Source organism: Glycine max, chromosome 3 (genome assembly GCF_000004515.6).
Source record: "Glycine max cultivar Williams 82 chromosome 3, Glycine_max_v4.0, whole genome shotgun sequence".
NCBI classification, from domain to species: Eukaryota; Viridiplantae; Streptophyta; class Magnoliopsida; order Fabales; family Fabaceae; genus Glycine; species Glycine max.
In genome coordinates, this window is record NC_016090.4 from 19,754,267 (window position 1) to 19,768,010 (window position 13,744).

Below are 13,744 nucleotides of genomic sequence, written 5' to 3' on the forward strand. Positions count from 1 at the left end.
TTCTAAATATTTGTTAGACACTTGCTTCCTGCACTCTCATAATTGCTTCTTATACCTAATTTGGAATGTAAAATTACATTCAATTAACTTTTTGGAAGGTTAAAAACTGTCATGTTCTTATTATTTTGTTGGGCCTTTTCTAGTCCACATGATTTCTGTTGCTCATTTCTCTTGGAGTAATGGTCTAAATAGATAACACACAGCAACAAAATAAGCTAAATATTGAGTGTGGGTGGGGAACAAAACATTGATTTTTCTGATTGCTCCAAATGGTTTACTTATGGGAATTGGTATTCTCACCCCGACATGTTTATAAGAAAAATTGTTTTCAAAATATCCTTTTGACAGAAATATGATTTCATTATATAATTTATACAACCAAATCATATGTAGCGAAATAATGATTTCGGGGGAAGGGGGGAGGCGAGGATTCTATTTCTATTTTTTCAGTAAAACATGGATTTTTATCTTATTGATCCAACATTAAAGGGGTTCGATTATGAGAATTGCTGTTGTCATCTTCTCAATTAATGTTATTCTCACATCCACGTGTTTAAAATAGTTTTTTTATTCCCAAAATACCTTTTTGATGAAATTTTGCGGTATAATTTATACAACAAAATCAAATTTCTGATATAATGTTATGTGAAAAACATATGAAACATAAATATGATTTTACTGTATAAAATATACATTGAAATCATATTTTGACCACATTTTTTTCACCTCCTTTTGTTATAATGAAAATATAATTCCATTCAACATTATTAAATAGAATCATATTTTCATTGTATTATTTTAATAATATTTTTTAGTAGATTAATTTTAATTTTTAGGTTTTTGAAAGTTATTTTTAATAAATATGATATTAGAAATGCCATCTTAAAACTTTAAAATCCATATATAAAAAACATTAAAAAATTTAATTAACAAAAACATAAGTTATCAAATAAAATTAATTTTTAATAAACATTAACTTAAAAATCCATGTCATTAAAAAAATTAACAAATATAAAAACTTCAATGTTTAAATTAGCAAAAACATAGAAATTAAAAAAAAAATCATAACAAAATATATAATAACATAAAAATCTAAACAACTTACATAATGAATACATATAATATACACATATTCCCACAATTTTAAAACAATTTAAATGAAATATATCTACACAAAATATTAATAAAATTTAAAATAAAAATAATAAAAACATGAAGCATTATTGGGGGGGGGGGGGGGGGGGGGAAGAAAAAAATGGAAGAGAGAGAGAGAAGCATGCAGTGGAAAGAGAAGGAGAAGGGGAGGGGGTGTGGGGAAATGCTGGCAGGTACATTTCAAAGGATTCTTAAAAAGTAGGCGATAAGAATAGTAATCAAGGGATGAGAATAGCAATTTCCTTTACTTATTCATACCAATGAGTCCAACATTAACCGAATGTTGGATTTTAAGACCAATATTAACCAGGCACTATCTCTTACATCTTATATCTCTCTCTTTGACCTAACAAAGTATTTTTTTTTAAGTTATTCTTTTATACGAAATAAGAGAAATTAATATAATATAAAAAAGAAATAAATTTCAATTATAATATTTTCAAATTATATAAAATATAAATATACTTTAACTCATTAATAATGAATAAAAAAAATCTAAATCTCATCATTTTATTTTACTTTTCTATGTCAAGTACTCAACAGTAAAGAAAAAGACACCGATTTATATTAATTGTTAAAACATGATTTCATATATTCTTTTGAGTCTTATAATTAGAAAATAAAAATAGTGTAAGAGCTTTATTTTTAAAAAATAAATTAGTTCAGCTCAATTAAAATTAGTCAGAAATTAAAATACCTTTTAAATACCAGTCTTGTAAAAACACAATAAACATACAGTTCAATTAACACTAAAATATGTTATTTCCAGTACACCCAAAATATTATTTATTGCAACAAAAAAAAAATGTTCTCGCCTTTTCAAACGTCGTTTATTGGACCAACTCCTTTTTCTTTCCTAATATTAAAACATAATGCTTGAGGACTAAAAATATTGCTCAAGGTCAAACAATTACTCGGGAAAAAGACTTTTCATCAATAAAACATGAATCAAATTTAGGTGAGATTGTTTTAATTTAATTAGACATTTCGGAATTAAATTTTAGATATATAATTGTGTTAAAAGAAATTTTTTATCATTGATAATAATCTTATCTAATTTAAATATAATTGTCTCTAATAAAAAAATACATACAATGCAAACAAGAGAAATTAAAAATACTAAGAAAATAAAGTGCACTTAAATCATACGACTAAAATGTCATTTTCTTTCAAGAAAATCTTGCTCCAACAATATTATACTTATTTGCTACTTTACCTTCCATGTTGACTGACTCCTTATTTCAAGTATACTCCAAGTTTTTAGTTAAAAAACAAAAAACGTTTATGCGTTTGTGATAACTCAACAATTCTTAGTTGGACTTGGACCATTACTACTCAAAATTTGGAATTATCCCCCGATGATTGACTTACTATATTTAACTTCAGCTTGAAGTTTCCCACAATTACCTCGTCAACCTTCATGTTTAGATTATAGTAGTTTGCATATAAAAATAATTTAGTTTAGAGAGTATAAACTAAATTTTATCCATAAATAAAATGTTTGATAAAATCATAAATGAGTTATTTTAAATATATTTTTGAGTCATAAGTTTGGTTTTCGAAGAAGTGAAAGAAATTACTTTTTGGTTAGGTTAAATAATAATTTACTCACAATGATTCAAGCATGTTTGATTTGTTTAAATTTTAAAAGATTGATGGTAAAAGGGTTCATATTAAAAATGTTAAATTAATTTTTTCTTCCTCTAATTTATTATTTAGGTTCAATTTGATCATTTTTTTTTCAATTTAGATATTTAATTTTTAAAATCTATTCAATTTTATTCTCTATTTTTTTCAATTCGGTCCTTTAATTTTATTCATGTTTACAAATAAAATTTTGAAAATTAATTTAAATAACTAATTTTGTTGGATTAATGAAATAAAAGGACAAGTTTTAGATAAATTTTAAATAAAATAAACATTTCTAATCATAAATTATTTAACTTCAAATTAACTTTTAATTAAGTTTAATATTATTTTAAATCAAGTTTATAAATATTTATCCAAACATATATACACTTAAAATACCATCAAGATTGAAAATTATGTTCAATTAATATGTAGTCCACATATTAATTGAACATAAATGCCTTTTTTAAAGATAATATGTAATTACGTGTCATGCAATAAAAAAAATATGTATCAAGTTTTTTTTTCTATTTTTTGCACAATATGCCAAGTAATTACTTCCTCTGGCAAAAAAATATTTTGATATTAGATTTCAATTTTATCTACTTTTACTTTATGTAGTAAGTTTATCTCTAAAATATCATTCATTTAATAAGAGTTTTAATTTGAATGACTTATTCTTTTTTTTTTATATCAAATTTTAATAAAGAATATTTTATAAAAATAACTTATATTTTAATTGAGATTTATGCAATAATTAATTGTTGTTAGTCAACTTTCTTTGTTAATAAGAAACGTTTTTTTCTTCTTATATTGACGTATATTTCAATCAGAAATACTAACAATAAACTATCCAAAATCTACGCAAACAAAATTTTGAAACTAGAACAACTCGATTCAAGACTCTCATTTCTAACTTGACTTACACTTTTTGTTGTCATCCTTTTTCCTCCTTTCATGGGGATTGATTCAAGGTCAAGAATACATCGAAAAAGAAGGGTGCCAATTGTCAATTATAGGTAAAACGTGAGATTAGATTTTCCTTTTCATTTACCCTTTCAACTACTGGCAGTTTCATTGGCAAACAAAAAAATAGGACAAAGGAATATTTCATAGGTTAATTTAGAGTAGCATAGTGAATAATGGTAAGATAAGTGAAAGGTTGAAAATGATTTGGGAATTTCAAATTTGGTTTACATTGCCATCATTCCCGCTTAGGCCTCTACCCTTTGAATGGCCTAAAATTTAGTCTACTAATTAAATGGGCAAGACAAACCACATGGTGAGACTCATTTAACAACCTTTCGTGAGACTATATTTTTATTTGAATTCAGAGGCTTTTCCATTAAAGGTAAAATTGTAAATTTGGTCTTTCTATTTGTTTTAGATTTTGATTTTGGTTTTCTTATAATTTAATTTACGAATTTAATTCCTCAGTTTTCTATAATTTCAAAATTGAACGTTGACCATCACGTGTCACGCATTTATTAGACGTTAATTTTATACACTTAATTAACGTTAACTCCAATAAAATCACAACATGTGTCGGTCAATTTCCAATAAAAACACGACACATAACAGTCAAGATAAACAATTAATGGTCATCATTCAATTTTGGAGTTAGGGACTAAAATAACAAGATGACAAAAAACTAGAGGAATAAATTTGTGAATTAATTATAGGGGGCCAAAATTGAATTCAAAGACAAATAGGAGGACCAAATTTTCAATTTTGCCTTTATTAAACGGGTGCAAATTTTTTACGCTTTTTTCATATGAGAGATTTTAAATTATTATCGAAAATTGGATAAGTCATAATCTGATGTAGAAGTCGTAGCATCTGACTTCTATATTTTTTTAACTGAAGTCGTAAAACTTTTTACAACTTTAGTTTAATTTTTTTTATTTTACTTACGACTTTGAAATCATATATGTTTTTTATTTTTTTATTTTACGATCGTAACATTCTTTTTTTTTAGGTGTAAAGTTTTTTTTAGGATTTTTTATTCTCTTATGTTTTCTTTTGTTTTGCTTTCAATTTTTTTAAAAATTATAAATAATTTTATTTATTTATTTATTTATTAAATAAATAATTTTAATTTTACTTGTTATTAGTTTTATTTAATATCTTTTATATATATATATATATATATATTATATGACTTTATCTAATATGTTATATATTTTTTTAATATTTTTTTATTTAATATATTTTGTATATTTAAAATTTAGATAATTTTTTAATAATTTTATTAAATTTGATTTATTGTGAAAATGAAATAAATAATACATAATACTTAAATTTTAAAAAACTAAAATTTTAAAACAAATAACTTAACTTTATCTAGTACCAAAACTACAATTTTTATAGTTTCCTTGTTTTATTAGTGATCATCTATTCTTGTCTTGTTTCCTTTTGAGTTTTGATTTCTCTTTGATAAGTTGACATTGTAATGCATTATAATAAATATTTGCAATAACAAAATCGGAGGCTTCTAAATCTAATGTGTTGGTTGGCGCATGTATCTTGTTACTAATGTCAACTAATTAGGTTTATATTTTTCATGGATATATTTGTCAATAAGTTGTATAATTAAAGGATGAAAATGTCAATAAATTGTTAAATCAATGACATGTTTGTTAGTAAGTTTAATCCATATGTTAACCCGAACATTAATTTTGAACATTTTAGTTCTTGCGTGCCACATAGGCGAGTTTTCTAATGTTAACGTACGAAAGTTAATAGTGAGACAAATTTGTAGAAGCAAAGCTTCATGGTGAATCAAAGGTGATTCAAAGGTGTTTTGATGATAACAAAAGATGATGACAAAGGTGATGACAAAAAGCTCAAAGATCAATCAAAGAACAACTCAAGTGAATCAAAGATCAATCAAAGAACAACTCAAGTGAATCAAGAACAATTCAAGAGTTCAAGATAAGAATCAAGAAGAATTCAAGACTCAAGAAGAAAGTTTAGAGTCAAGAATCAAGATTCAAGGTTCAAGATCTCAAGAATCAAGATCAAGATTCAAGAATCAAGAGAAGGCTTAATCAAGATAAGTATGAAAAGTTTTTCTCAAAAATTGAGTAGCACATGATTTTTCTCAAAACATGTTTACCAAAGAGTTTTTACTCTCTGGTAATCGATTACCAGATTGTTGTAATCGATTACCAGTAGCAAAATTGTTTTGAAAAAGTTTTCAAATTGAATTTACAACGTTCCAATTAATTTCAAAAAGCTGTAATCGATTACAATGTTTTGGTAATCGATTACCAGTGCCTTTGAATGTTGAAATTCAAATTCAAATGTGAAGAGTCACATCCTTTCACATAAAAGCTTTGTGTAATCGATTACACTTATTTGGTAATCGATTACCAGTGACTGTTTCTGAATAAATCAAAAGATGTAACTCTTCAAAAGGTTTTGACTTTTTCATACTGGTTTTAAGTTTTTTTTTTTAAAGTTATAACTCTTCTAAATGGTCTTCTTGACCAGACATGAAGAGTCTATAAAAGCAAGGCTTTGTTTTGCAATTTTATTCATTTTTTCATTCAATCTTGAACACTTATTTCATACAATCCTTTACAAGCCTTGAATCTCTTTGAACTTCTTCTTCTTCTTTGTACCAAAAGCTTTCTGAAGTTTTTTGGTTTTCTAAACCTTGAAAACTTGTGCTATTCATCTTTTCATTCTCTTCTCCCTTTGCCAAAAAGAATTCGCCAAGGACTAACCGCCTGAATTCTTTTTGTGTCTCTCTTCTCCCTTTTCCAAAAGAACGAAGGAATAACCGTCTGAATTCTTTTGTGTCTCCCTTCTCCCTTGTCAAAGAATTCAAAATGACACAGAGAATTCTTTTGATTCTTCCCTTTCCCTAATACAAAAGTGTTCAAAGGACTAATTGCTTGAGAATTCTTTTGTATCCCCATTCACAAAGTATCAAAGGTTTAACCGCCTGAGATCTTTGTCTTAACATATTGGAGGGTACATCCTTTGTGGTACAAGTAGAGGATACATCTACTTGGGTTTGACTGAGAACAAGAGAGGGTACATCTCTTGTGGATCAGTTCTAGTGGAGGGTATATCCACTAGGTTCAAAGAGAACAAGGGAGGGTACATCCCTTGTGGATCTTTACTTGTAAAAGGATTTTTACAAGGTTGAAAGAAATTTCAAGGACCCCAGGTCGCTTGGGGACTGGATGTAGGCACGGGTTGTTGCCGAACTAGTATAAAAACTCTTGTGTGTTTGTTTCCTTCTTTCCTACTCTTTTACTTTTCGCTGTGCATTTAATTTCTGCTTTTACTTTCTGTTAAGTTTCTCTTCTACTCCTCATTCTCTTAACAATTTAGTAAAAGCCTTAGAAAAGTAAATTTTTAATTAGTAAAGGTTTAGGAATAATTAATTCAACCCCCCCTTCTTAATTATTCTGAGGTCACTCGATCCAACAAAATTTGTTTCACTTTTTGTATTTTCGGGGATTAAATTTTATTTTTTCATCTTCCAGAAACGGATTTGTCAACACTATATACTCTTAAGGGTGAAAATGTTTAATTCCCCTTAAAAGTATAACTATTACTATTTTTTTTAACATAAACCACTATTTTGAAACTTGGACTAGACCAAACGGTTTGACCGAGAACCAACCATATGTTCGGTCCAATGCTTCTTGAAAATCTATGTGTCCTTAAACTGGCTCAAAATTAATGAACTATTCGAAAATTGATAAAAATTGATGGATTAATCAATTTCTCTTAAATTTTTTTTTGAAAAAACTTTCAAAACTATGTCATTTTGATTTTAAAAAAAATATATTATAACTTATAACAATTTTAAGTGAATTTTATTTTTTATTATTAATAATTTATTTATATTATGTTATTTTTTTCAATATTACTAGAATATTATATTAAAATATTTAGAAAATATTTTATTAAATTCGGTTTAACCATTGACTCTTAAATTAAGGTATTAACCGATCTAATAACGTGTCCGATTTTAAGAGCATTAAAATAAATATATTAAATTAGCCCAAAGTCAATGTTCAGTAATGACATTAATGGTTAATTAATGACTTGAAAGAATATCATTAAATTTAGATAAATATTTAAAATATAAATTAAAAGAAAATATTTAATTTTATTCTCCTCCCACAAGCATACAATTATCCTTTTGTTTTTCTACTGGTCGTACTTATGACTTTTAGTTCTTGACGAGCTTCCAAAATATTGTTCGATCTTTTAGACCAACTTTAGAATTTATCATTGATTTAAGATTTAGTTACATTAATTTTTGTTGTCTTTCTCAAAAAAAATTTGTTGTCTTCCTCAAAAAATGTTATTTGCCAAAATTGAACCTAAATCATTATGCTTGACGATAAATATTTCATATCAAATATGATAAAAAAAATTATGATATATGTCTACTAATAAAAAAAATATTGTGATGTCTTTTAAATTTTCATACCATATAAAATTAACTCAATACTTATTTTCTCTTCTAATTATTTATTCAATTAAAAGATATTTTTACTTTATTTTTTTCTAATTAATACCGAAAGTTTTTGAATTAATAATGAGATTTTTTTTTAAGTTCTAATAGAACAATATTTTATCAAGTATTTTTTTATTTGTAATATTATCTCAACAATCACGCACAAAATTTTTAGAAATATCGAACATTTGTTAGTAGGTAATCTTATAATCAATATTTACCAAATCAATTGAATTTTAACAACAAAAATTATAGGCTTCATTTATTCAATTAGATCTTTTATAATTTAATAATTGAATTAATATGTTAATAAAGAAAAAAAAATGAAATTTGTTTGAGTTATTGGAAAGAATAAATTTACTAAAATTTAGTCTCAGAATAACTTGATCCCTAATTCCACTCTCTACAGAAAGCTTAACACTTAAACAGAGTTGAGCATAAATTTTGAATTGCGTTCTAAAAAATTCTTTAGATTACAAGCATACTCAAATCTCTCAATTCAAAGTAGCAGCATATCTTGAAAAAGTTTCATTAGCTATCTTCGATAATGGCACACGCGTTTCATTTTGTTATAGCAAGAATTTTATCTATTTTTTCCATGAAAAAATGAGGCATAGGCCTTTGGTCTTCCTTTGCTTATCAAACAAGATAATGAAAACAATAAAAAAATATTTATAAAATTAACTAAATTATTAATATTTCTACACTCGTCAGCAATTCAATGCAGACGTGTACAACATAAATATAAACATATAAACAAGGCATCTATTGTGAACGTATAGACAAAATTCCTATGTATCAACCAACAACAACTGTTCAATCCAAAAATTGGAAACATGCTCCGTTTGGCAATCTTCCTCCAAAAAGAATCAATGAATCAAATGGTTTCAACAGTTTAACTCTCACATCCAAAGGGGTAGTATTATCAATTTCAATATCCCCACCAGTAAAGAATCTAACTTGTTGTATGTATGGTGTGCCTTTTGATTATACACAACCTTCTATTCTTTCCCTTTTTGTGTGCCTAAACTGAAACTCATATTTTGAATGAAATGAGAACCCCACAAGGGCCCCATTGATTCTTCAGCAACCTCATCAACCAGGCTGGAAAACAAGGAAGCACATTCCCACCACACAACCCCAATGAGCTCTTCCTTTAACTTTAAGGCAATGTCATAATGCATGATGAAGCTCCACTGTTTAGCCTAATATGTAACAAAACCAAAGACACTACACTATCTTTGTGCTCCAATACCAAACTGATGGTCTAGTTTCTGGCTTGTGATTTGCTCCTGAGACTTGTTGCATACACAACCAGGAAAGGGATTGGCATAAAAATTCTCCTCCATTCTTGGTGACTCTCCTACTTGTCTAAGATAAGGCGCGCCTAGCCTATTGGAATGCAAATTCTTAACCTCAGAAGCGAATGCTTCCCAAGATATGGCACCCTCGTCCAGTTGATCAATCAGCTTAACAAAATTCAATCTGAAAAGCAATGAAACAGATTACACATCAGTAACATGTACAATGCCAGCAATTATCCCAAAAGACAAAAAAATAAGGATTAGGATCCCCATTTTAGTTTTGGTCATGTTATGAGAAAGAAAGACTAAACAGTTATAGTAGATCCTACAATTATTTGTGTAGGTTCTTTTCTGTCAATCTTGTATTATGTCTTTTTTCTCTCTTAACAATAACAACAAAACCATTTCCCATTAAGTGATGTCAGTTACATGGATCATATGATCCCATTTGATTTAGATAAAGACTAGATTCTCAGATATTATTTACCATGAGAGTTCTCAACTTTCCCCCCTTTTCTCTTTTAGCATGACATTAAAAATTCAGGTACTGATCTGTGAACTAACCTGTCAGGATTGATGGTTTTCTGAAACCCTTCAAACCTCCTATGACCCTGCACTGCCTTGGCCATGTTTCCATCATAGGTATACACAAAGACATCACTTTCAAGGGCAACTATATAATCCAAAGCAGCGAGACGGTTTTGATATGGCTTGAAGGGTTCTAGCTCCTCCTCAGTTGCAAGGGTAGAATGAGAAAATACTTTAGGGAACACAGATTGAAAGGCTTCCAAACTATTGCCACCGTAAATAGGTCCTGCAACAATGTAGATTGTTGTAGTGGAAGGGTATCCCATGGCCTTGAGAAAAATAGCTGCCTCTCTAGGTGACATTGGGCACCCCCCTTGTAATCTTCTATCCACACTATCAATCTCTTTTTCCTTCCAATGCTTCACTTCATACCTCATAACCCTAAGTTCCTCCGCCTCCTCAGCAGTGAGATTGTGACTGCAGCCAGTAAAGGATAGCATGTCTTTCTCATATCTATATTGCAAATAAACAAAATATAACATAAGAAAAACTATCATATTAAAGGTTCTGCTTGAATAAACTTCTCTATAATCACTTATAGAACAAAAAAAGAAGGTAAATGAATTGAACTTCAGAAAGTAAAGTCAACTTATGCACTTAACTTTTAAAGAAGCTCTATTATCTAACTTCTCCAAAAGCTAAAATAGATAAGTTGATTTTGGTTTATGGGAGAAGCTCAATTCATTTTGTCTTCTTATTTTCTTCTCCTGCAAGTGCTTATGGAGAAGTTTATGCAAACAAAGCAGTATATAAAAGTAATCAAAGAAATTTAAGTCCACAAGACAATACCTTAAATGAAGGGCTATGTATGGTTCTTTATTGTTTCTTAGCCTATTCACCAAGACCCTTCCAAGCTCTTCAATTTCTGCCGTGTACTTGAGAGCATGGTAATTGGCACGGCACCTCAGCTTCTGCAATGAGGAAGCAAGGCCATTGTTGGCGAGCCGGGAATCTGTGTGAGTAAACTGTACAACAGTATGTTGCTTCAACAATGGAAGAATCTCACCTCTGTAGTAACTAGCCTGCAAATGAAGCACATAAGCCATTATTGCACTAAGAGAGAACAGAATAATTGTTTCAATGTTGTCCAATAGAATTGTTTAATGCTGCACACCTTTGACCAGGAAACAGGGGCCTTCACAAGAGGTTTCAGCGACGCATACTGGACCGGTAAGTACTCAACTATCTCAATGTCGTCTTTCAAAACTTTCACGAAGTGTCTCCAGTCAAAGATATCTTTAAAGTCACTGAAATATATTAGGGATATTATATTTTGGAAAAAGGGTAACGTGAGAAATTAATAATTAATGTTACATTCAATTTAAATACGAAACTTTACCTTGGATCAGTCCAAAATGAATCATGGTCTAGAGAAGGAAGGACAAGGGTGGCATTCATTATTTTTGCCACTGCAACCATATCGCATATCTGCAAGTCGATGAGGATTCTAGGAATTAGCAAACAGAAATAGAGAAAAAAGGGTTATCCACTAACAGATGAACAGTGTAAGACTATTTCACATTCATCCAATCACATATTACAGAGTATGGTAAGTTTGTTGATTTTTACAAAATTATCTTAAAAACATATTACAGAGTATGGTAAGTTTGTTGATTTTTACAAAATTATCTTAAAATTCATATCAATAGTGATTTATGATTGAATCAGTATAAAATTAATTTACACTGTAAGTGTATCACCATTAAGCTCATAAATATCATTCAAGAAACTTAGAAATGAAATTCATATACATAATCTTATATGTCATTTGATCTTATCTTACCCCAGTTCTCATTTGATTCAATCCACCATTCGCATGAACAAGAAGATAGCCATTTGTCTGTTTTGGCCCTGAAAAAACATAAAGACGGAATGACAAGTGAGACAATAGTTGATTACTCACAGAGAAACTTGAGACTAATCAAGTGCAATTGTACACATACTTATTACATTCCTGGGTGGAGAAACGCATTTGTAATATTTGTCACTGTTTGGCTTCATCCATATTTCTGGAGTCTATTGAAAAAGAAAACCAATAAATAAACAAAACATGATAAGAAAGTACAATAAAAATAAAGATAAAGCCACAAGGGAAAATGTTGAACTATCTAAAATTATTAAAAGCATGGTCCCAAAACTAAAATTAGTTAAGTAATCCTCAATTTTAGTACTTTAGCAGTAAAAACTATTTAAACACATTTAATTAAAACAATTCAACACCAACGTAACTTAACCTTCATGAGAATCAAAGACAAATATCAAAAAAATATTTTTTGATCAACCAATTGAACTAGATTCAAGATACTTAAGTTGCTATATCACATACATGGAAAGCACCAAGGAAAAAGAAAAATCAAACGAAACGCGTGAAAAATCACAAAATGCATATCAAACACTAGTAGTGTTTACGGTCAGAGCCAACTTCTCAGTACCAAACATTGAACACAGTAACACGTGTCTCCATGCCAGCGTTTACATGCAATGCAAGTGATGCAACAAGTCAACATTTGAAACAAAATGAGTTCAAATTCCAATCATGTGAGACATTTCAACCTCACGACGAAAACAAATCTTTTCATTCCCAATTTCGTATCTAACATTCTGGCACTCAAATCGTTCATGCTTCTCGACTTTCCGCCATTCTTATAATTTTTTAATTAATCAATATTCTAAATAAGATTGAAAATAAGTTATTAGTCTATTAAGTATTAACCAAATCGCAATGCACCTTCACCAACAAATTTTTATTCGTTCATACACACTTATAACTCTTTTTTTTCCTAAACCGTCTTAATTCCTATAATTTTAGATGAAAACTGAAATAGATTAAAATGTATATGTATAAATGAATAGTTTTCAAGTGGGGAAACAAAAATGTAAAAATTACGTGCACATATATATATATATATGGAAACCAAAAACTTAATAAATAAATAACCAATCATGTATAATAAAGTATCATGTGAATGTTTTATTACAGATAAATAAAAATTGTAACGTTAAAATAGTGACGATAGATGGAAATCGCAAATAAAAATGAAAAATAAAAAAAGTGCAATTAAAAAAGCAATGAAGTAAATAAATAACTATAATGAAAACAATATTTTTATTCACCTAATCGCCAGGAAAAACAAATCAACACTTTTTAACCTTTTCCACGTTCTTTTCCGCAAATTAATCTTTTCTATTCATTCATCATCATCCCTATACTTTTTTTTCACCCCAGAAAGAAGAGGTTAAAAAAAGGATGCCCAAAAAGGAATTTTCAAGATCAATCACGAGAAGGAAACGAAGAAAAAACCAAAAGTAAGAAAAAGCGCTTTTTTGATAAATAAATAAAAGGAAAAACGTGTTTGCGGAGCGACTTACCGTGAGCCTCTCAAGGACGCGTTTGGGCATGGAGGTTTCGGTTCTGGTCCTGGACTCGGAGACAACCCTCTGGGCCGAAACCCAATCCTCCTTGAACCGCTGCAATATCAATTGTCCATTCTCGATGCTCTTAAAGCTCTTCCCGTTCATCTCAACGCCCGTTCCGAGAAGCGAATCTACGTAGTTTTGCGGTGGCTTAGCTGGAAGTCAC

The 13,744-nt window shown here is 28.8% G+C and overlaps 1 protein-coding gene across 1 annotated transcript in view; it reads right to left on the reverse strand.

Annotated features, from left to right (window-relative positions):
* Nucleotides 1-8,943: 8,943 nt before the first annotated feature.
* LOC100809297 (O-fucosyltransferase 19) overlaps nt 8,944-13,744 on the reverse strand; it is a 5,984-nt gene continuing 1,183 nt past the window's right edge. Inside the window, exons 2-9 of the mRNA XM_014773617.3 lie at nt 13,534-13,707; nt 12,108-12,180; nt 11,948-12,015; nt 11,504-11,592; nt 11,279-11,411; nt 10,954-11,186; nt 10,141-10,617; nt 8,944-9,757 (exon numbers count right to left, since the gene is read on the reverse strand). Of these exons, the coding sequence (XP_014629103.1) occupies nt 9,508-9,757; nt 10,141-10,617; nt 10,954-11,186; nt 11,279-11,411; nt 11,504-11,592; nt 11,948-12,015; nt 12,108-12,180; nt 13,534-13,707 (1,497 nt within the window). The 3' untranslated portion in view covers nt 8,944-9,507. The remainder of the gene's footprint in view (nt 9,758-10,140; nt 10,618-10,953; nt 11,187-11,278; nt 11,412-11,503; nt 11,593-11,947; nt 12,016-12,107; nt 12,181-13,533; nt 13,708-13,744) is intronic.